Genomic DNA, 23,475 nt, shown 5'->3' on the forward strand with positions numbered 1-23,475 from the left:
TTTGTTGAACTTATCACAGTAATTGTGGAAAAGAAGGAAACAAATGGGGCCACACAGAGGCTTTTAAGCTGCCTATTAAAACTGTCAGTTCTCATCTTAATTAAGCACAATAAATCAAAACAGCTACAAAGTCGATTTCTGACATTCCCTGAAAACTGATTTTTGGCAGAAATACTATTATAGTATCATAGAATCATAGAATGGTTTGGCTTGTAAGGGACCTCCAAGGGTCATCTAGCCCAACCCACTCTGCAACAAGCAGGGGCATCCTCCATTACTAGTTGAGGTTCTAGCTCAAAACACTATCAATTCATTTTCCAAACTGTCTTTTTTTCTCTGTGATCTTACTAATTGTTTTCAGTTGCAAAAGCATAAATTGCCCAATAGGATCCATCTGTTAAACCGAAATACTTTGCACTGGCAGTCATGAACTGAAAATAACATCAGGAGCAAGTCAGCTGCAGAATCTTGATGTAGAGTTGGATAGTCTGATATACTTAAGACCAGCCATCTATTAGCTTTGAGTCCTCTTAAAATTACCTATTGATGCATGACTTTACAATTAGCCTACACATATGCAAGGTAAGAACACAAAAGCTACAGAAATAAAACAAAATAAACACAATACTTAATAATTATCATACCTAGTAATAAGAACCGCATTATCATGGTGGGCAATCCCATTTTCTGGAATGGTGTTTCCATCACTTTGGTGGGAGAGAATGGATTTCTGCCACTTACAGAAGCTATCGAGGGACTTGTCTGCATGGTGGTTTATCTCCAAGTTTGGCTGCAATACAACATGCATACCAGAAATGTTCCAAACAAATTACTAAGGTCAGTTGTTAAGCCTTTTGAAAACTAAAATGGGACTATAATTATAAGCAGTGGTTTCTAGGAATAAACTCCTCTTGCCAAATTTTATCTCTGTGAGATCTGACCCCAAGTTCAGAAGTGTACTACTGAACAGGCATTCTTTCTGCTCCAACTTTAGTAATGATTATGACAATACCAAAAAAAACCAACAACTTTCTTTAAAATCAGAATATCAAAATAAAAATCTTAAAATAAAACTGACATCCCCAAAGGTGTATTAATATTCACCTTAATTAAGAACAGGTATCTTTGAGATGATACATGAGGACCACTCATTTGTACCGTTTCATCTTGATTAAAGTAGAGAAAGATTACAAGTACTTGTACTGAGATGCTGGCATTTCAAGCAATAATTAAATGAAATTTAAATTACAGAATAACATAACTTGTATTTCAGGGATATAAAACTTTAGCTCTTACCTGGTCTTCAGTGAGGACAATTAAACGTGTCACTATAATATTCACAACGTTTCCTAGACTGGAATCACGATAAAGTTTGGCAACCTGACCTCCAGAAAATAAGAAAAGGCACAAAGTCAGACAAGAAACACTGTTTTCTTCCTAAATGGTTAAAAATTAACCTCTTTTCTTACTCAATGTAATTTCGTAATGTTAATTATCACCTGATTAAGGTTATTTTTAGACCAAAAAACAACCATTCACTGTAACAAACTTCTTGTCTCACACTTATCAAAACTCTGTACTTTAAGTCAGTTGGCATTTAGACTGTCAACTTACACAGACCAGAACTGTACAATCCAAATGCAACAACATTAATGCAAAATCAACAACAAACAATTTAGAAGTGAACACAGGCGTACTTCTTGTCATAAACCATACCACATTTTTCCCAAAATGCTAACATTTGCTGTACTTCAGCTATTAATTCCTGCAAGCTGTTGCATATTTTCAGGTATTCATGTAAATAAACAAATATTTCACAACTGCTTTATCATTTCGGTTCATGTATATTGTTATGAACACAGAGAGGGATGAAACTTACAATATTCATTACACTCAAAATGTAGTGTTCAATGTCTTTGCGCCCATGGTATCCCACCATCATTTTGTCTGCTACCACCAGAGTTTCCACAAACCGCTCAAGGCTTACTGATCTCTTCTGTCGACTGTGACTACTTAATGTCTCATTGACTGGAAGTGAAGTTGGGAAAGCAGATGCATCACTCATCCACCAAGGGTTACCGCTTCTTGTGAGGTCTTCTATGAACCAAAATAATTAAACACTTCAGAGGGGTCACTAATAACACTCATTCAAATTCAACTGTTCTGTTTTGAAATTACCATCTTCAAGCCGCTAAAAAGAATTCCTTATTGAATAAAAGAAAAATGTATTGGATATATGTTTGGGTTTTTTTTTAATTTTGCAATATTTGAAATAATGGAAAACCAACTCTGAGTTTTAATATTCTCAACTCAGCTTGACTTTGGATAAGAAATTATCGATCTTCTCTCCATTTTCTCTGATTCTGAACATTTATGTTAATACAGATGAGTAACAATTAAACACAAGTATAGTTCAGAATTTTAACAAAAAGAACAAGACAGCTATAACATTTGGAAAGAAAATGTTGGAAACCAAAAATTCAAAATCAAGGTAAAATACGCTGAAGTCTACTAAAGAATTAAAAACTCTGACAAAGCACTAGAAGGGATTTTTATCACAGAATCATGGAATTGTTTCAGTTGGAAAAGGTCATGTCCAGATATAGGACTAATGCCACAGTCATTAAACCACATCACCAGGTGCCACGTCACCATGATTTTTAGAATGTCCCCAAGACATGACTCCACCACCTCACTGGGCAGCCTATCCCAATGTCTAACTACTCTTTCACTAAAGAAATTTGTCCTAATATCCAATCTAAACCTTCATCAGCATACCTTGAGGCCATGTCCTCTTGTTCTGTCACTTGATACTAGGAAGAAGATGCTAACACCTACCTCATCTACCTCCTTTTAGATAGTTGTAGAGAGCAGTAATCTCTCCATTCAGACTAATCCTCCAGACTAAACAATCCCAGTTCCCTCAGGTGCTCTCCTCATAAGATTTGTTCTCTAGACCCCTTATTAGCTTTTTTGTCATTCTCTGGACATGCTCCAGCACTGCAATGTCTTTCTTGTGAGGGGCCCAAAACTGACCACAGTATTTGAGGTTTGGCCTGACCAGTGTCAAGTGCATGGGCACAACTGCTTCTCTACTATTGCTGGTCACAGGATGCAGGCCAAGATGCTGTTGGCCTTCTTGGTCACCTAAGCACACCACACTGGTGGCTCACATTTGGTTGGCTGCCAACCAGCACCCCCACACATCCCTTCCTGCTGGACAGGTTTTCAGACACTCTTCCTCAAGCCTGTAGCATTGCCTGGGGTTGTTGTGACCCAAGTGCAGAACCTGGCACTTGAACTTGTTAAATCTCATACAGTCGATGTTATGTTATTGATCCAGCCAGTCCAGATCTCTCTGCATATACTTCCTACTTTTAAGCATACCAACACTCCTACTCAGTTGGTTAATCTCCTCAATCTCCTCATGCATGTCACTGATCAAGATATTAAACACAAACGGCTCCAGTAATGAGCCCTGGGGAACACCAGTCATGCTTCAGCCCTTCTCATTTTCCTCATAGATAGCCTCCAGGCAACCTTATAGTCCTACTGAGTAGCCTGTCCCTTCCAATGAGCATAAACACTCCTTTTCTCCTGAAACTGCAAGAAAAGCTCTCTATTAATCCAGCCTGGCCATCTTGCCCGATGACTGATCTCTCAGCACATGGAAACAGCCTCTTCCTGCACTTCTAAGAGTTTCCTCTTTAATGATGTCCAGCCTTCCTGGACTCCTCGGCCTTGCCAAGTCTTGAGACTGCACCCAAAAAGACTCTGTCAACAAGTCTCCAAAACAGAACAAAGTCTACCCACTGGAAGTCCAATGAGGCAGTTCTGCTGATCGGCATCTCTACTTCTCCAACAGTTGAGGACTCTGAACATAATTATTATGCCTAACAGTTCTCAGGCCACATAAATTAATTTTCTCTTCAGAGAATTATCAGATTATGTTTTACTAGCCTTTTGAATTAACTACAATGGAAAGTTTAAATAATTAGCATAGAATAATTATTCTGAGAATTAACTTTAATTCAGACATGCTCATTCTTGTACTTAATTTCCATAAACTTTAAATTTCCATAACTTTTAAAACCTTGGACATGGGAGATTAAAAACTCAAACAGTTGTAAGCATCAGGAAAACAAACACTAAAACTGATTACTGAATTTGAATCCCCGTCCTCATTACCAGACAGAACATCTAGTAAATAACTCTTTTCCATGAAGATCAACACAGATCTCAACTTTAAGCTTATGAAAATGTATTATTAGTCTGGTTTAATCTAAGCAGGATTTCAAAATATTCAAGGTATTCTTACTAGCTGTAGATGAACAGAAGATAAACATTTATAATTATCTTAACAAGGCTGATTAAGTGATCAATTTCTGAGATGCATCATTACCTCTACTAAAACCAGTTTGGCTAAAGATGACTTGAGCTAGGATTAGTACCTTCTGTGAAAAAGCAATGCTTCATGCAATTCAACTAAGTACACCATTCTTAAAAACCGGTAACTACACCACAAAGAATGTCTGTTAACATCAAAACCAGCAATACAAAGCTTCAGCATTCCTACCGTTCCAGTGTTTCCCAGTTTTTGAGGCCACAGTGTTGCCTTTAAAAGCTGTGTGTTCCAGAAAAGCAAAAAGACTACGATAAACCTGGTAGCTGAAAATATGCTGGTAACAAAGTTGTCCTCATTCTGCAATAAGTATAATCCATTTTAAAAGCTTTATTTAGCCTTAAAGCCTATTGAGGATTCTCTAACGCATACTAGGATTTCTCCTTTTTGTCACCATTGTAGGAAATTCTAAGTTGCTTTAATTGTTCTGAGATGTTTCATCTCACTTGACCAGAGATTTAGGAACCTCTGGAATTCTGTGACAGTTTGTGTACCGAAGTTCTTCAACACACACACACAAAAAAGCCCGTACCCATTCTTCATTTCCAAGTAACAACCAATGATATTGGAGGGCTTCTGATGCTCTCGGGATGTTAAAGGTACTTTAGAAATGCAATACTGCTTCCACGTCAACTCGCAATTTTTCACTGAAAGATGTAAATCTATTCTAAACATATGAAAACTTATGAGCTCATGCAGAAAACTTTCAAAGAGAAAAAAAAAAAACAAAGAAAATATTATTCTGGACCCATCTTGATATCGTCTGTCAAACAAAGGTCTCAGGGGCCTTCACAAAAACAAACATTTCTCCTTTTCTTATCAGGTGAGAAGCTTAGGCTTCAGCTGGTCTCGAAGTAATGGTAAAGCTGGAAACAACCCTGAGTACTTAGGGCTCAAACTCCTAGGACCTACAAATGTTGATTTACTTTAAATACACTAAATAATGCTGAGTATTTTTTAATAAAAGCTAAAATACGAACTAAAAATAGAGGTCTGCAAGGTATTTAACAGAAATATTTCCAAGTCAAGTTATGTCATTTTTTCCACTATATTCCTAGATTAAAAAACTAAAATATTTTAACTTCCTTTAACATAAAATGTAACAATCAGGAAGCTTTAAAAAATGCAAAAATTTAAATTAAAAAAAAAAAAAAAGAGAGAGAGAGAAAACTTTAGCCCTCCAGCAAAAACACTGTTATTAACCCCAAACTAATGATTATAAAAGCAGCAAATTAAGTTTTAAATTGCAACTGACAAGAAATCCAAACGTGTGTTAACACCGAGCTCTCAGCAACGGTATCCAGGTTTTCCTGTGTCGGTCCTTTAAAAACGCCACATGAAGAGAGAGAACATGAACAAAAAAAAGATCTCAAAATGCAGCAGAAAGCTGCTTATAACATGCAACTATGAGGAATATTTTTAAGTGCAGCATTCTGTTTCTGGTGTTTTCTTACTACTTTAACGTCATCGTTTCACATATTCTAAAGCAGAAAAAAGAATTGCTTGTAATATGTTGACTGTAAAGCCTGCCATGAGTAAAACCACTTACACAGGCAGCCCATAGTAGAGTCATCTCTAAATAATCTGCCGCTCTGCAACTTTCATATGTCAACTGTTGTTGTTTCTCAATCCTATCCAAACACAGCACTCGGCAACATAAATCCAGCGGCCTCAAAACACACTGAAGCAATTCAAATTTGACAGTGATCAACTTCCTACCAAGACCTTAATGCTTTCAGCTACGTCTAATAAAACATAGTTAACTTGTTGATGATGCATACAGGAAACAGTAAATCAACTTTTTTTTTTTAAAAATACTCATTGTTATGTCTAACTGCTTAAAGTCTAATTTCTGTTATGAAAAACAATCCATGTTCTTACCTGAATGTCTCTGCCTCTCCAGTCCTCCACTTGCACTAGCCACCATACTGCTACTATCTACTATGAAGATGTAGTCCATCACTTTGTCATCTCAATCAATTTTGATCATCTTTGACCAAATTTCTTGACTCACTTTTTATCAATTATTGCAATTTTTTTCTCAGAAAAGTCATAAATAACACTCCCCTTGTCTCTACTGACACTTCAAAATCTTGCCCACTTCTGATACAGAACAGATACACAATAAAATCAGGTCTAGATTACAGCAGGGGAGATTTGCCAGACTGTGAACAGTGGCACAGCTACACAAACATATTTCTTCCACAACACTATATTGGCTCTGAGGGTAAAGCCTGCATCAGTCTCCAGACAAACTTAAAGATACACTGCCAAAAGGCAGCTATAAGTTTGTTATGACTGCATCTTAAAACACAGAATTGGACTGTCCAAAACTTCCAAAACCAGTCAAATACCTCAAAGATTACTGTAAATGTGGCTTCAATCCTGGAGTCCAAAAGATGTGAAACTGAAAATAAATATTGATTTTACTTTGAGATATTCTCAAGATGCTTTTGATGCCTTATCACTTCGGGATAAAGCCACAACAGTGCTCAGAAAACAAATTTCTTAGGTTTTGGTACCCATAAGGATAACATTAAAAGGTATCCATTAAAAGATAACATCATCTGGAGAAGTTAAGACCTTGTGGTTTGGGGAGACCTCCTTTTTTTTTCTTTTTTTTTTTTAATTTTGATGAAGTGAAAGTTGTATAGAGACCAACAGGATAAAGAGAAACTGAGATGAATGACCATGATAGAATTCTCAGAGTCATAAAAAGCAGGACTTTACTATTTCAATAATTAAGAACTTCAGGATATCTCTGACAGGAAAGATTGGGAAATGCACAAGAGCTGTGATGAACAAAGGCAATATCAAACATGCGAAAGAACAAATGCTTAAGATTACTGCATGTTTCACCAAAAATACACACAGGATGCACAGCTCAGATCAACCTATGATCCATTCAATAGATACCATCCAAACAAATGAAGGCAACATGATCAAAATAGCTCCTACAGCTTCATCACCACTTGGAGAATAATGGTCTCTTACGCATTAATCTAGAAGATAACATCTGACAGAGGCAAACATCCTTCCTCTTTCTAGGGATATAATAATGGTAGAAATTGCAGCATCCTACATATCATAATCCTTCCCCTTATTTCAAGAGGCTTAAGTGACAGCCTTCTCTACAAAATGATTATATGTTAGTACTCTTATTTTACAATCAGCTAGCCAGCAATAATAGTCAGGAGATTTGTTTGCAATATTAGAAGCACGTAAGTGGGATAATGCTTCCAAACTAAAACAAATGTTACATACGTGAAGTCTGACAGTCCTTAAACACAGTTAACTGAAACACTCAAGAAAAACTATCTCACAGCTATGGGTCTTTGCAGACAACCTATATGTTACTATACTTTTAGTTAGCTGGTGCCATTAAAAGTAACAAGCCCCAAAAACCTGCTACATCAATGGGCAGTACTGTTATTTCATTTTGAGATTAGTATTGGTCATCCTGCCCTACACACTGAATCTCATGGAACATGAGTCCAGGACTGAACTTGTAAGGACAATCTATTTCTGAGACATAAATAAATGACATGGTTGTATTATTTTTCTATTATGTAAAAACCACATCATTTTAGTGTTCTTATATAACTTCTCAGATTTACTCTATGCTGTCCTCAAGAAGTTAATTTTCAGTTTTAGGAAGTGAAACTCATGTCAAAGGGTACTTGGAAAATGGATCATGTAAGTACTTGTACAAGTATATGGAATTTAAAACCGATTTACAAGGAAAATATTTCTCAGCCAAAATTACATAATCTTTCTCATAATGCTCCTCTAAATCACACATTCAACTACTGTGGAATAATGTTAACCCACTAAACCCAAATCCAGTATCAAAACACTATAAAACACCCATGGAGGTGAAATTATGTAGACTGCAGATGTATTGCTGATCACAATACTGACAAACAGGTTGCCTGTCAAGTTTCCTCAGATGAGATGGAACACTTATTAAACATTGAGCCGTTATACTCAGTCACTCAAACCATGCTTTCCAAGTATATTTAGCACATTTTGAGGAAGCCTGTGCTGGTTTCTACCACTGTACACACACAGGCATAAAACAAGACACTATACTCAGGCACTGTACTCCTAAACTCGATCTGAAAAAAAAAAGGCAAAACCACTTTCCAACAGAGCAGATTACACCACCTGAAAAGAAGATTCCTATTGCGACATTTTCTTCTGTCTTACCTATGAACCAAGCAAGAAATTCAAATACATCTTACACTGTATATTTTAAAAGGAATGACTCTCATACGCATTTACCTGAGACTCCACAATGACTGTGATCATAGAGATGCTGCTGGTGCATAGTAGATTTTTTGTATATAACATGAGGATGACCATTCTCAAAATTAAAGTTACTAGAATCTTCTGTTATGTTCCTTAAAGGCTCAATAAAATACTCTTCATCTCCCGTAGCAATGACGCCATGCTTAAAGAAGAAAATAAGAAAATAGCAAATTGCAAAAGACAACATAAAACTCATATGGAAAAGCTTGAATTTTAAAAACTTTTGAGTAACATTTATCACTGTGAATAAATCCAAATCTATAAGCCAACACAAAAGACAATGCATGAGCCAGATCTCCTCCACTGATTTTAGTGAGGGGAGGATTAAGTGCCTATAAGTAACACAACAAGAAAAGAATGAGAAAATAATAATATAATTGCCTATCTCTGAAAGAACTTTTGTAGATGTGGTAAGAAAGCAAGGGATGATCCAAAATACATGCTTTATATCCATTAAAAATGACACCACGTCAAAGTATCCCTGCTAAAATGTCGAGGCCAAGAGCACTCTAACACGCCACATTAGGGGTAGTTCTTAAAGACACATATTGCATCAAAGGAAAACACTATGAAGTATTAACTTTAGAACATACAGTCAGGGAAATCCAGCATTTAACTTACAGATGCTTAACTCCAGTTATTAAATTCAAATTATTAATATTAACTTAGGGTACACTACCTACAAAGCATTTATTCCGTATGATTTTTTTGCCATTTTTGGCAAATGCACACTGTTGCAGACTGTTCATTGGACCTCATTCTCCATAATAAGTGAACACTTCTTTTCTCTCATACTGCAATGCGTAATAGTAGATATTGTATTCTCATAACTTTCACATTTGTGAACACAGCTTCTTCCAAACAGGAAGTGGTTTATGGAAGAAAGGGGAGATTTCAGGCCAACTATGCAATTTCCTGAACCTTCAGCAACTGAAATTGAACTTAGCAGAAAATCCAGGTTTGGGACCCTTTCAGATTGAGAAATACTGAGGGGGCTCCTGCACCTATATCTGTTAAATAAAAAATTCTGACATCTCTATCTAAGTGCATGAACTTTCTACACAGGAAGGGCAGGCTACTCCTCAGGTAGGAGACCAGCAGGAGATTCTGGCTCCATATCGTGAATGCATATGCAGATTGAATATCACATCTTTGACCTCTGAAGCAAGTACTATGCGCAAGTCTCTTATCAAAACTGTTGTTTTTTCTCTACACTGAGACTTCTATAAGCAGCTGTAAGACCACTAGCTCCATAAATGTTCTAAATATCATAAAGCTATTTGTAAAATCAGGGCTTGCCATCGCACTCTTGGACAAAGCTCTTATCCTGATGGTGTTGTGTACACTACTGTTCTTCACTCCTGGAGTAAATGGATTTAAACAACAACATAAAGCATAGGAAAAAAAAAGAAAAAACTAACAACCACCCACCAAACGTGCTGCAGGTTCTCCACAAGCCTTGTTGCCCTTCTCTGAACATGTTCCAGTACCTCAGTATCTTTGATATATTTAGAGGCCCAGAAATGAACATAAGACTTGAGGTATGGCCTCACCGGTGCTAAGTAGAGGGGGATGATCACCTCCTCATTCCTACTGTGCCACAGTGCAACTGTGCCCCCACCTCAGCACACAACATCTAAGAGCAAGTGTCCCTCTTCAGTGTACTTTTAATAATTAACCCATGAAGGTAACATCAAGGTCAATAATCACTTGGAAGACGCTGGTATCAAATTCCTCTCACAATGCCTTCTTGTAGCTTGAAAGTCAAGAATTTTACTAGAAAATAATAATGTACTGGGAGGCTGATGCTTAAATAGTATTGAAGATGCAAGCTCAATTCTAACTTGGCTTTGACAGATGTGCAGAAAGAACCTTGGAAGTCAGAACGGCCCTGACTCTGGCTGTCAGACATCTGGGTTTAAGTGAATCCTGAACTGCTATTAGTCCTGGTATTGTGTTTCCACAAGAGAGTAGCAGAAAGCGGTTCTGGTCAACACCATCAGGCTCTCTGCTTCATGCCAGGCCTGAGAAGACAGCAATAATACCAACTTGTGTCTCTGCCTCTATATGTGTATCTTAATCTAAATCTAATTACACCAGAGCATTCATCCTTCGTATCTGCACTTGAGACCAGACAAATTAGTAAGTTTATGCATGAATAAAACATCTGTATCAGGTACTGAAACTTAACAGTTCTAAGCAGTGACATGACCTCAGTGGGAGTGACTCAATTCAGATGCCACAAACAACATTTACTTGCAGCACTAATATTCTATAAAAATAGTGTATTTTCAGGATCAAATAGACAAAGACTATTATGAGTGTCTGCAAACTAACATAGTTCCCTCAGGTACCAGCAGTGGAAAAGGTTACAAGACTATGGCTGATTTTTCCTAAGCCTATCTGATATCTGAACTCATTTGCCAATACACTATGGTGATTTAAAAAATGAGATATTTTAGTAACAGTTAATTGAGGAACTGCAAATATATTTTAACTGATCCTACCTCCAGGTAGTCAGGACATGCATGCAGTCAAGATTTTGCATCTAAACAAGTTATTCGATAAATACTGGAAACACAAATGCTCTGCACATGCCCTTCACATAAAGACATCATACACATGCCACATATCAATCTGGCTTGATAACAAAGCTGTTCTTCCAGCATTGAAGTGATGCATGCGATCTTGTTGAATTGCAGTCATTGAATTGTAAAATGCGCTCTGAATTCTGTATATAAAAAGCACCTGGGTCAGTGAGAATTAGCACTTTTCCTAACTATAAGTTTAGAAAATTCATGTGGCTAGAGATACTTTCACTGTATAAGCATTCAGCAACGTCCAATTAATAAATAGTGGGAATTATGCTGTGATACCTAAACCAACATTTCTGAACTCCAGGTTTGGGCTTTTAATATACTATTTGAGCAAAACACAATTTCAGCTGGGAAAAAAAAGAGAGAGAGAGAAACTGAAATAATGTCCTTTAAAAGCATTCAAAATATTTTTTTTTTTTAAGTTTTGCTATTGTATTTTAACAGAAGAACGACCAGCAAAAGGTATTGACAAAGTGCCATGAATTTTAAAAGCAAGCTGGATGCCCCAAGTAGGATACTACAAGCAACATTCCCAAGATTATTATCTAAAACAGATTGTTTGAAATCCTAGTGCTATCCAATCCCTCTACAGACTGCCAACTGTTGCTAACTTATACATGGTCTGGATCCAGCAGTTTGACATGCTGAGACAAATCTGTGAATCCACATGGAATTCCCCTGAATTTGTGAAGAGGAATCTTTTCCTGTCAGGCTGTCCAGCTGAGGCCTTAGCCTGCTTCAGACGGGGGATGTCCATCAGCTGCAGACACAAACTGAATTATGGATAACTAGTAAGTGCACATTTTCTCCACACAGTACTAACATTCTGCAATCTCTTTAAGCTTTCTAGACTTCACGCTTTATCCTTTTTTAATATAAAGCAGTAGTGATGGAAACTTCTAAAAATGTCAGTACTGTTCAGTATGTCTACAGCTAGCTAGACGCTTCAGCGTGATTTTATGGCTGAGTAAAAAGGTTGTGTTAGCTTACTGTGTTCTTAAAGATGAGAAAAATAGTGGTCTGGCCTGAGACAGCACAGCGTGGGACCTAACAAGATGCCTTAAAATCAGGACAGGGGCAGCTTACATATACTTTTCTGAATACAAAGTCTACACTGCAAATACACAGCAGTAACAAAGAGAAGTCCAAAGACACCGATCTTGAACACCAAGTCCTTTACAAGATCACTTTTAATCTCCATAAGTTATTTTATAAACTAAGACATTATTTTACATATTATTCAAAAATACGTTGCTATATAGTTTCTAATTTGTAAAAGCAGATGAATTCTTTAAGGCAGAATCAGCTTAAAGCGAGGTAACCTAAGAATACAAATAATTTACACACATGAGTGCATGCCAGACACTTTCCAGTCCCAAGTAAGAGGGCATGATCACTACATATATATATATACATAATTTTATTTTATTTTTAAACAAGCCAGTTGTCATGTGCCCAGAAACTCACTTAAAGCAGCTTTAATACCTGGAAGAAACATGTAAGAGCTGATGACAACCAAAAGCACTGAAGACAATTTGGGAATCACTCCACACTCAAGTTAACTTACACTAAGTCAACATACTAACACTCAGAACCACAGAACATCAGATGGATTCACTCTAGCAAACCAGCAAGGATGAAAGTAGAGTGGCCATGCTAGATATCACCTCAGGGTATGAGGCACAGAAGCAAAAAACTGCTTCAACATAACTGTTCATGCTGCTACACTATTTGAAGTACCACCACAAGGAGTAAGAGACAGGCAATGCCAATAGGAAAACATGGGCTTCTTCCTGCTGTTGTTCCCTTAATGTGAAAGTAAAACTGGAGTTGACTACAGTATCATAGAATCAACCAGGTTGGAAGAGACCTCCAAGATCATCCAGTCCAACCTATCCCCCAGCCCTAGCCAGTCAACTAGACCATGGCACTAAGTGCCTCATCCAGGCTTTTCTTGAACACCTCCAGGGACGGTGCCTCCACCACCTCCCTGGGCAGCCCATTCCAATGGCAAATCACTCTCTCTGTGAAGAACTTCCTCCTAACATCCAGCCTATACTTTCCCCGGCACAACTTGAGATTGTGTCCCCTTGTTCTATTGGCGGTTGCCTGGGAGAAGAGGCCACCCCCCACCTGGCTACAACATCCCTTCAGGTAGTTGTAAGAGCATACATTCCTGGCTCAGTCCCTGGACAAGGTCAGAGAGGAACTCAAATGACAGCATGACAACACTGACTGAAAGCTCCAAAAGGGACCAACCAGTTGATGCCTCAACTAACAGTAATTCTGAAGATATAGATGGACATAGCCTCTTGTAAAGTAGTAAGTCCTGAAAGCGGGAATTTCATTTCCATAGTATTTGTAGCTGAAAAGAACTCAAAAGCAAAGTGATAAAGTGCATTACTTTAAGAGCTTAAGTAACTGTGACACAAAGTTGTTATTATATGGGAACTAACAAAAACAGTGTGAAAACTGCACCAGATTCAGACCTGTCTGCTACAAATCTGCAATAACCAAACTGATACCACATTTGATGAAACACCATTTCAAGTACATTTCTTTGAAGGTGTTCCCTTATCCATAAAAATTCCCATTAAATTATTTTTTCCTCAAGAGTACTTCAAAATGTTAACCTAGACTATGTATCAGGGATATCTATCTAGGTCTGACAGATGACTTCTAAAGGTCCCTTCCAACCCAGTGCATTCTACGATTCTTTGATGCAGTTGGCTTGTGTTTTTCAAATAGCCTATCAACATATATTATACCTCAGCACAGTTTAGCAACTCTGTGTAATTTCTTTATTTTTCCTTAGCAATTAGCTATATTTGTCTACTTCTAACAAGAAGATTGGCCAGTGTTCTATCACAGTTAGAATTAATAACCCTAGTATACACATGTACTTTTACAAGGGAAGCTACTGGCTTTCAATTTAGTATTTCCTAGTTATGCCCTTTCATTTTAGCACTTTGTTACTCCACAGTCATTTTTTACTATTTGTTTTCTACCTTATTTTAGAAATAAAAGACCCTTTTCCCCATGCAGTTATTACCATTGTGTGATCAAGACATCAACAGTAGATGGAAAGATGGTAACAAAAGAGATGATAATTACTAAACCTACATTTAAAAGCAACTGATTGAAATTTGTAAATAAAACTCTACTTTAAAAAAGTAATTACTTTCTGGCACTGTTACTTGAAAAAGACCTACTTTAGTCTTCGCTCTTTGAATTTATGGCAATGGTGACTTCTATACCTAACAATTCCTCCTTGTTATTTACTCAAAGTTTCTAAACCCAGATTCTCAAAAGCAACCATCAGGCGTTCAGCTCAATGCTTCTCTGGAGAGATTCAGCATCCTAAAAGATACTTTTTCCTCCTCCCCACCCTTTGAGCTTGCAACATTTTTACAACCTGTAAGGATCTCAGCACAGACCTAATCTTGCAGCCCTAGTGCAGACACCGTAAACACTGGAAATGTTGCCTGCTAAAGGACTACAGAATTGGGTCTTAGTACTTACAATTAAGCTTGAAAAACTGATGACTACTTTTCCCCAGGACCCAGATCAGGTTTTAGGGGTTTTCTGCACCTTCCTGTCTGCTTGCTTCCCGCAGGGACTCAAAAAACTGAAAGATATGCCAATTAAGTTCGTCTGTAATTTAAAAGGGACAAGCACATATTTAATACTAGAACATGTATTATGCACTTACCAGACCATTGCAGTTGCTTAAGGCCACTTTAGTTGTACTGTGCTGGTCTTGCAAATATCCTGTGTAATGACAGTGGTCTAAAAAATTGTGTTTCCATTGTGGTCCATCCTTCCCCCAGTATTCTACTGTAAAATGTCTGGACACCAAATCAGTATTGAGAGTCAGGTTTAAATGAAAGTGCTTGCCATAGGCAGAAAGTTTGAAAAATAATTTAGATGCTGCCAGTTCTTGGTCATAAGGGTCCACACTCCTCTTTCTTCTTGAGGGTTCACCATTTTTCACAGCAAAGCTGAGGAAGGCTCCATTTTGATCAACTCTTATTGGGATGGTCAGTTGGTAGTGTTCAAGGTAAGACAGGAATTCCTCTTTGCAAGGACAAGATAAGGCAGTCCAGGAAACAGGTACAGAAGAAAAGAAAACATAAGAGAAAACAACAAGTAGTAGTATAAACATAAACTGTACTTGGCTAAATCTCATCATCCTCAGGAGTAAAAGTTGCTTTCAAACAAATACAAGATGTAGTGTTTTACTACATAAAATAAAATATTGCTTTATTTCAAGTCAGTAAAATTTATTTAGTTTCCTATTAATCTGATGTCACTGGAAATACAAGTTTTTATCTCTATATCTTTTCCTATTCACCCCAAATACATAGGCATCTAGGGCTAAACACTAACATAAGAAGAAGAAATTCTTCCCAATGACACCATTCAAAGACTAAAGCTATTAGATCCACCTGCAACAACAAAAACAGTAGTAATGAAAAGTACCACACCATAAAAAGGTATTAATCATTCATCATTTCGCATTAAATCTGTAAACATTAGCAGATTAAAAAACAAACAAACAAACAAAAAAAAACCCCACCACACTTGCAAGGCTTTCCTACAGTTAAAAAGTAGACAGAATGAAAGTTTAAAAATTAATCAGGTCTGCTGCATTTAAATTTTCATTATGATAAATCATCATAAAAGTAATCACAGAGCCCACAGGATCTCATGAATTATGCAAATTTGGGTAAGAAAATATTAGTCAAATGCAGTGCAAAAAAAGATACTTCTTGGCTACAGAGGTCAGGCTCCTACCTTGAGAACTGTATGAAAGCCTGCTGTCACTGTGAAGTTCCGATAAAACCATGACTAGGCTCAAAATCCATGTCCACGTCTTCCAAAGAATTTCCATAATTTAGAAAAACAGAAAGCTCTTCTTTTTTTTTCCTCTTTTTTTCCCTTTCCCTCTTTGGAGAGCTACCTGTGTGCTACAGAGTTAACTCCACTCCAGACTTGCACCATAACAGGTATATTTATTTTATACTACTTCCAAATTAACTATTGGATATTCCACTTTTTGGCAGGTGTTCTTTTCCAACAACCTGTACTTTCTTCGACATCTGCAGTCATTTTCTCAGTTCCAGATAAGTATTTGTAAGATTCCTTAAGAGGTCAGTAAGACAAAGTTACTGAACTTGCTTCACTTTTTTTCCTGAAAAACAAAAGAAAATGTGTCAAGGCAAATTCCTTCTACTGAAACTGCAAAACACCAAGCCATCACAGTGAACTCTATTGCATCAATATTTTGAAATAATATTCAATCATCATCACTTTTATGGTCCAAAGTGACAACAATAACAAAAAATATGAATTGCAAATAACCCTGAAGAGCAGACCCATAGAACTAAAGATGCACACATCAGCTTTAATGGGTGTAAGGATTCACAAAGAATAAGCTTTCTGTTGCTCAAATACTGTGTTCAGACTTCTTGCAGCTATAATCAATGCTATGCACTCATTGATTTCAGCAGTGAATAACTAGACCCAATACCCTGGTAGACAAAGGAAGAACCTGGGAAAGAATCCAGAGTACAGTTATCTGATCTTTCTGCAGCATGTGTTTTGTTATTACTTGGTCTTGGGTTCTGCTTATGCAAGCAGAATTCTCATCCCCTTAAATGAGAATGCTGCATGTTCTAATACCAAAGAAAAAATTTCAGTATCTGAAACTATTCATTACACACATTGTAATTTTTCAAATATTTGTTGTCAAAACTGTTTTGTATATATTTTAATTACAATCTGAAGTATTGCAACACAGTTGCATTCTCATTTTTCAGGCCCACAGCAGAGAACATGTTAACTTGATTTTTTTTTTAATGGGAAAAAACAACACACCACACTTTTGCAGTAACACTAAAAAGAAGGCCTAGCTGCAGCCAGGGATTAAATGGAAGATGTATGCAGTCAGCTAACAGTCTAGTATCATGGGATACCAAACCATGTGTTTTGTCAGCTGGTACTAATCAGTCTTCTTAAGCACTCCCAGCACACCTGTGCATAAAGCAAACTCTGCTGAAGCAGACAATGGAGAAACAGTACACCTAAGAAAAAAAGACTGTTTAGGAGCAAGTTTCTAAAAGCATACAGAGTCACTCAGACACGCAGTAGATAAAATTGTCATTCTAAAACTCTGGGAAAGCTTTGTGACATTCACTCAGATGTTCTCTTGCAGCCAATGGATTATTTGTAAAAGTTAGAGTTGTAGTGTATTACCTGAAGAAAAATTATCACACAAGTCCTATTTTCTAACAGCACACTGATTACTAGGAAACTTCTTAAACAATTTGAAACACGTCTAATTATAGAATGATAGAATAGGTTTGGTTAGAAAAGACCTCTAAGATCTTTGAGTCCAAACATCAACCTGAGACCACCATGGCCATTAAATCATGTCCCAAAATGCCATGTCTAGATTGTTTATTAACACCTCCAGGGACAACAAGTGAACCACCTCCCTGGAGAGCCTATGCAAATGCCTGACCATTCACAGAATTAACCAGGTTGGAAAAGACCTCTAAGATCATCAAGTCCAACCTATCACCTAAGCCTTCTAATTAACTGAACCATGGCACTAAGTGCCTCATCCAGTCTCCTCTTTTTTTTCTAAAATCCAACCTAAACATATCATGGCACACACTGAGGCTATTTTCTCTTGTCCTATCGCTTGATACTGAGGAGAAGAGACCAACACCCACCTCACTTTCAGGTAGTTGTAGAGAGCAAAGAGATCTTCCTCCCTCAGACTCCTCTTCTCCAGACTAAACAATCCCAGTTCCCTGAGCCACTCCTGGTAAGGCTTGCTTTCCAGGCTCTTCATCAGCTTTGCTGCCTTTCTCTGGACACAGTCCAGCAACTCAATGTCCTTCTTGTAGTGAGGGGCCTAAAGCTGAATAAAGTATTTGAGGCACAGCCTCACTTGTGCTGAATACAGAAGTGCATTCACTTCCCTACTCATTCTGCCTACTCTACTCCTGATACAGGCCAGGAAGCTGTTAGCCTTCCTGGCCACCTAAGCTCACCACACAAGTGGCTCACATTCAGCTGTCTATCAACCAGAAGAACCCACAGGTCTTTTTCTGCTGGGCAACTTTCCAGTTGGGTAACAAGCCTGTAGCACTGCATGAAGTTGTTGCGATCCACGTGAAGGACCCAGAACTTAGCTTTGTTAAACCTCATACAATTGACCTTGGTCCATCAATCCAGCTTTTCCAGATCCCTCTGCAAAGCCTTCTTACTTTTGGGCAGATCAACACTCTAATGAAATTTGGTGTCACCTGTACACTTACAGAGGATGCACTCAAATCATTGTAATATCTACATTCTAAATATATTTCAAGACAGCAAACAGCATCAAATCAGGTTTTTAGAGGGAGTAGAAGGTACTCTGCAAGCACTGCTTTGGCTTAGTAGATTATTTTCCTGGAAACTATAAGGACTTCCCATTCACATGAATTTTCTGATCTGTTCTTCCATCTAAAATCTTTATTTATAGCTATTCATAGAACCATAGAATCAACCAGATTGGAAGAGACCTCCGAGATCATCCAGTCCAACCTAGCACCCAGTACTGTCCAGTCAATTAGACCATGGCACTAAGTGCCTCATCCAGTCTTTTCTTGAACACCTCCAGGGACAGTGACTCCACCACCTCCCTGGGCAGCCCATTCCAATGCCAATCACTCTCTCTGCCAAGAACTTCCTCCTAACATCCAGCCTATACTTCCCTCGGCACAACTTGAGTCTGTATCCCCTTGTTCTATTGGTGGTTGCCTGGGAGAAGAGGCCACCCCCCACCTGGCTACAGCCTCCCTTCAGGTAGTTGTAGACAGCAATGAGGTCTGCCCTGAGCCTCCTCTTCTCTAGGCTAAACACCCCCAGCTCCCTCAGCCTCTCCTCCTAGGGTTGGTGTTCCAGGCCCCTCACCAGCCTTGTTGCCCTTCTCTGGACATGTTCCAGCACCTCAACATCTCTCTTGAATTGAGGGGCCCAGAACTGGACACAGGACTCAAGGTGTGGTCTGACCAGTGCTGAGTACAGGGGAAGAACTCTGGACTTCTACAAGTCTTGAAGAAATACAATCAACCTGAGTCCTCAGCTACATTAGTACTCTGAATAATGTGCCATATTTCTAGTCCGGGAACATCCAGTTTCAAATTCCTGTCCCTGAATCATGCTTTACCACTCTCTGCTAACAAGCTGCTTTCTTTTCCTTGCATGGATAGTTACAATCTGATACAAGTAACTCTTGACACTTCCTGATAAGCAGCTCAATCTATTTAGTTTACCTCACTCTGTACAATCCAGATTCCAGATGTCTGAATACTTCTGCAGCTTGTTTCTGAACTCTTTCCAATTGGTCAGCATCCTTTTTCATGCATAGACAGCAGAACTGGACACTGTAGCCCAGTAATGGCTTGTTACTGCCATATATAGAGGTACACTGCCTCACAGCTTTTACTTAGAAAAAAAAAAAAAAAAAAAAAAGTCATCACAGGGAGCTCATGTTTAGCCTATGAAGTTGACAATATGTTATCCTAACATTAAGATCTCTTGAAACTGTAGTACTCAAGCAACTAGCTAGTTCATAAACTACAATGCCCACTATTAAGACACCAAACACTCCACATGGTGGGCATCGATCAATGATGTCCAACAGTCACACACATCTAATGTCTTTGCAGGAATCTGTGTGAAATGGTGTCCCTCATTCCAAGCTTCACACACACACAGATAAAAAGTAAAATAAAATCTCCTTTCTCATTCCGCTTGCTGGAAGTTTCAGCAGGACTATTAACCTTCTTTTCAAAAGGTCATGTTTACCCACCAGTAATGGCAGGTGCAGCTCCACATCCTGAACCACTGCCTAAAACCATAGCTCCCATTTCATTATAAAACCTCCATCAGGCAGCAAACTCCAAGATGATTTTCAAAATCTAGAATGACCATGACAAAAGCAGGTGCATGGCACCGGCATGTCTGTGGAGGCACTGATGACAAAAGTGGCCGTTTCGTCACTGGTGCCACGAGCTTCCTACCCAGTGAAATTCAATGAGGTGAAAAAAGGCCATAAACACACCACAGAACTTTAGGGCAGAAACTGGATTGGAAGTGACTACTCAAGTGACTCTCAGGCTAGGCACATTGAAAGCCTCTGTCTGAGCTGCCTTGTGCAACCAAGTCACCTCTTAAACTGAAGGTAGCTGAAGTTTCAGGGTAGGCAAGCTGCCACAAGACTGCTATCCCATGAGCATCACCTCCCCTGGGACTGCCACGTACCCCATCGCTCCCGGAGTCTCCACACCAGGAGCGTCTACCACAGAACCGCCAGGCTCTGGCACTCTAGGTGGCGGCGACGAGGTGCCGAAACAACATCACACAGTAGCGCCTATCACAGACCAACTACGTTTCCGAGCGGGACGGATGGGTTGAGGGGAGACACAAAAGGATCGAGCCCCACGGCGGGATGGACACGACCCCGCCGCTCCCGACGGGCGGAGGAAGGGTCACCACGATCCGCTTCAGCAGCTCGGCGCCGGAGTCGTCTGTGAAGGGGTGGCACGGCTACCCACCCCCCCTCCCGGGCCGCCGCGACGTACCCGCCGTCTTTCGCTCTGCCTAGTCTGGGCAGGCAGCGCAGAGCACCGCGGTGAGGCGCGGCCGGGGGCGGCCGTCTGCGCTGGCAGTACGAGCGGTTGCTAAGGAAATGCGGAGGGCAGGCGGGACAGCACGGGGCGGGGAGCGGGCATCAATCACACAAATTCAATTACAGGTATCGGGGCTGGCCGTGAAAAGCGTCGCAGGGCTTCAAAAGCCGGGGGGATTAGTCGTGCCCCGGTAGCTCCCCAAGCGAAAATAGTGACGCGCAGATCGCGCCAGGAAGGGCTCGTTGAAAAGAAACAGGGGCCAGGGCTGGCGCGGAGGGGGACGCATACAAAGGGGAAGGACGGATCCTTCCTCCCCAGGATTTAACCAGATATCCGGGCGCTAAGAACAGAATTGCTGCCGTGCGTGGCCGAAGTGCGGCGGGGCCTGCCGCCCACCCGGGGGGAACGGGCTTGCCGTACGAACAGCCTTCCTTCTCCCCCCACTACCCCGCCCAAGGGTTCCGCGCCGATCTTACGGAGGGGCTCAGCTGTCACTGCATTTCGGATGGGTGAATGCAAAACCCCGAACACACCCCACCACCTACCCCTGCCAAAAATCAAGAGACTAGAAAAATACACGGCTATATACACAGGCCACCACGTATACACACGCTTGTTATACACATGCGTCTGTACGGGTGGGGAAGAAGAAGACAAAAAAAAAAGTTTAAACACTCATACTGAAGAAAACTGGAAGTCACCAGACACACATCCCTCAAAATTCAGAAGGAGAAAAAAAAAAAAGAAAAAGAAAAGGGGGAAAAGAAAAATCAAAGCCCTCCTCCCTAGAGAGGCTGATGGGAAGATTCTGGTTGCTGTGGTGGAGTTGATCCTAAACTTAACTTTCAGCAGCCCATTTCCAGACAGCAGCGCTGAATCTATTTGGATAAAACGCGTGTGACCCAGACACTTGGCATTTGGCCCAAACTCGTTGCACCGGCAGCCCAAATAAAAACAAGACTCCGACTCTCCCTCCCTCTTTCTCTCGCCGCGCTCTCTCTCTCTCTCTCTCTCTCTCTCTCTCTCTCTCTCTCTCTCTCTCTCTCTCTCTCTCTCTCTCTCTCTCTCTCTCTCTCTCTCTCTTTCTCTCTCTCTCTCTCTCTCTCTCTTCTTGTACAACAATGAAAGAAAATAGCGAAGACAAAACCCGTATACACATTGCCAGGAAGCAAGAGCCCTCTTACCTTCTGCCTCCAAAGCTCCTTTGAACCCCGGGCCGCAGCACAGACAAGACTCACACCGACAAACACGGCTTCGTGGGGTTAAGAGTCTGGCAAATCCCAAACTCTTCTAAGTAAATCAAAACCACACGTTTCCATCTTCCTGACGAGCCCGGCGAGAACCCGACAGCCCCGCAACCCCCAGGCTGCGGGGCGGCGGCCACGACGGTTCCCCCGAGCACGGAGCGTGCACTTGTCTGACTGCTGCAGCAGTCAGACCACGCTGGGCTCGGCGCGACCGAACGCGGGGCTCCCGAAACTCAAAGCGATCAGGAAGCTGTGGGCTGCCGTTAGGGTTTCGGGGGCTGCTTTGGTTTTCATCTGTTGTTTTTTTTTTCTTTTTTTTTTTTCCGGGGAGGAGGGGGTTGTTTGGGTTTGGGAGGGGGTGAGGGGTTTTGCTCTTTTTTTTTTCTTTTTTTTTTTTCTTTTTTTTTTTTTTTTTTGGTGGGTTTGGGTTTTTTGGTTGGGGTTTGGGGTTTTTTTCTTTTTTTTTTTTTTTTTTGGGGGGGGGGTGTTTACTTTTTACTCCTAACAAAGATCTGCTATTAAAAGTACCCCAAAAATCCTTTTAAATTTTGTGCTATTAGTGACCGTAGTTCATAAATCACTTTTTTTTTTCAGTTGAAAATACTCGCACCCCCTTCCCCCATCCTCAAAAGTTTCTGTCTGAAATTACTCAAAATCCACCTCGCCTAACGCAATATAAACCTCCCGCCGTTCCCCAAAGCTCTGCACGCACCATTATTCGGGACACAAGAAAAACAAGAAGTTTAATTGAATAGCGTGAAATCTTCCTTACCGTTTATCATCTTCAATTTCTGATATAAAGTAAGTTTCAAACAATAGAGATTGCACAGGACGATTCCCGTATTCCTCTCTGCTTTTCCCCTCTGTGCAAGCAACCATCAGGGTTATATTCTCCAAAAGAATGAAATTCTCTAGCCTTCCTATGAGGGTTTTTTTAGAAAATGGGCTAGCTTGGCAGGAAGAAGGATGCCATCAATTCACCCAACCTATCACCCTGCACATTTTGTCTTTCCAACAGAAAAGGGGGAAGGGGGGAGGGAAGGAAGGAAAAACAGGCTTATATTGGGGTGGGTGCCCTCCTCTTGAGCAGCCTCCTCTGTGCAAAATACCATGTGAATATCATCTGAGTTGAGGGGAGGGAGAGGGGGGAGCAGGGAGCGAGAAACAGAGCGAGGGCGGAGAGGGGAGGGGGAGAGGGAGGTCAGGCAGCGCAGAAAGGACTCAGGAAA

The 23,475-nt window shown here is 39.9% G+C and overlaps 1 protein-coding gene across 1 annotated transcript in view; it reads right to left on the reverse strand.

Annotated features, from left to right (window-relative positions):
* ADAMTS6 (ADAM metallopeptidase with thrombospondin type 1 motif 6) overlaps window positions 1-22,538 on the reverse strand; it is a 165,260-nt gene extending 142,722 nt beyond the window's left edge. Inside the window, exons 1-7 of the mRNA XM_064140247.1 lie at window positions 22,184-22,538; window positions 16,108-16,504; window positions 15,023-15,387; window positions 8,687-8,855; window positions 1,880-2,097; window positions 1,297-1,380; window positions 645-790 (exon numbers count right to left, since the gene is read on the reverse strand). Coding sequence (XP_063996317.1) covers window positions 645-790; window positions 1,297-1,380; window positions 1,880-2,097; window positions 8,687-8,855; window positions 15,023-15,387; window positions 16,108-16,204 — 1,079 coding nt within the window. The 5' untranslated portion in view covers window positions 16,205-16,504; window positions 22,184-22,538. The remainder of the gene's footprint in view (window positions 1-644; window positions 791-1,296; window positions 1,381-1,879; window positions 2,098-8,686; window positions 8,856-15,022; window positions 15,388-16,107; window positions 16,505-22,183) is intronic.
* Between the last annotated feature and the right edge of the window lie 937 nt (window positions 22,539-23,475).

The sequence above is a fragment of the Pogoniulus pusillus genome, chromosome Z, assembly GCF_015220805.1.
Source record: "Pogoniulus pusillus isolate bPogPus1 chromosome Z, bPogPus1.pri, whole genome shotgun sequence".
Taxonomy (NCBI): Eukaryota; Metazoa; Chordata; class Aves; order Piciformes; family Lybiidae; genus Pogoniulus; species Pogoniulus pusillus.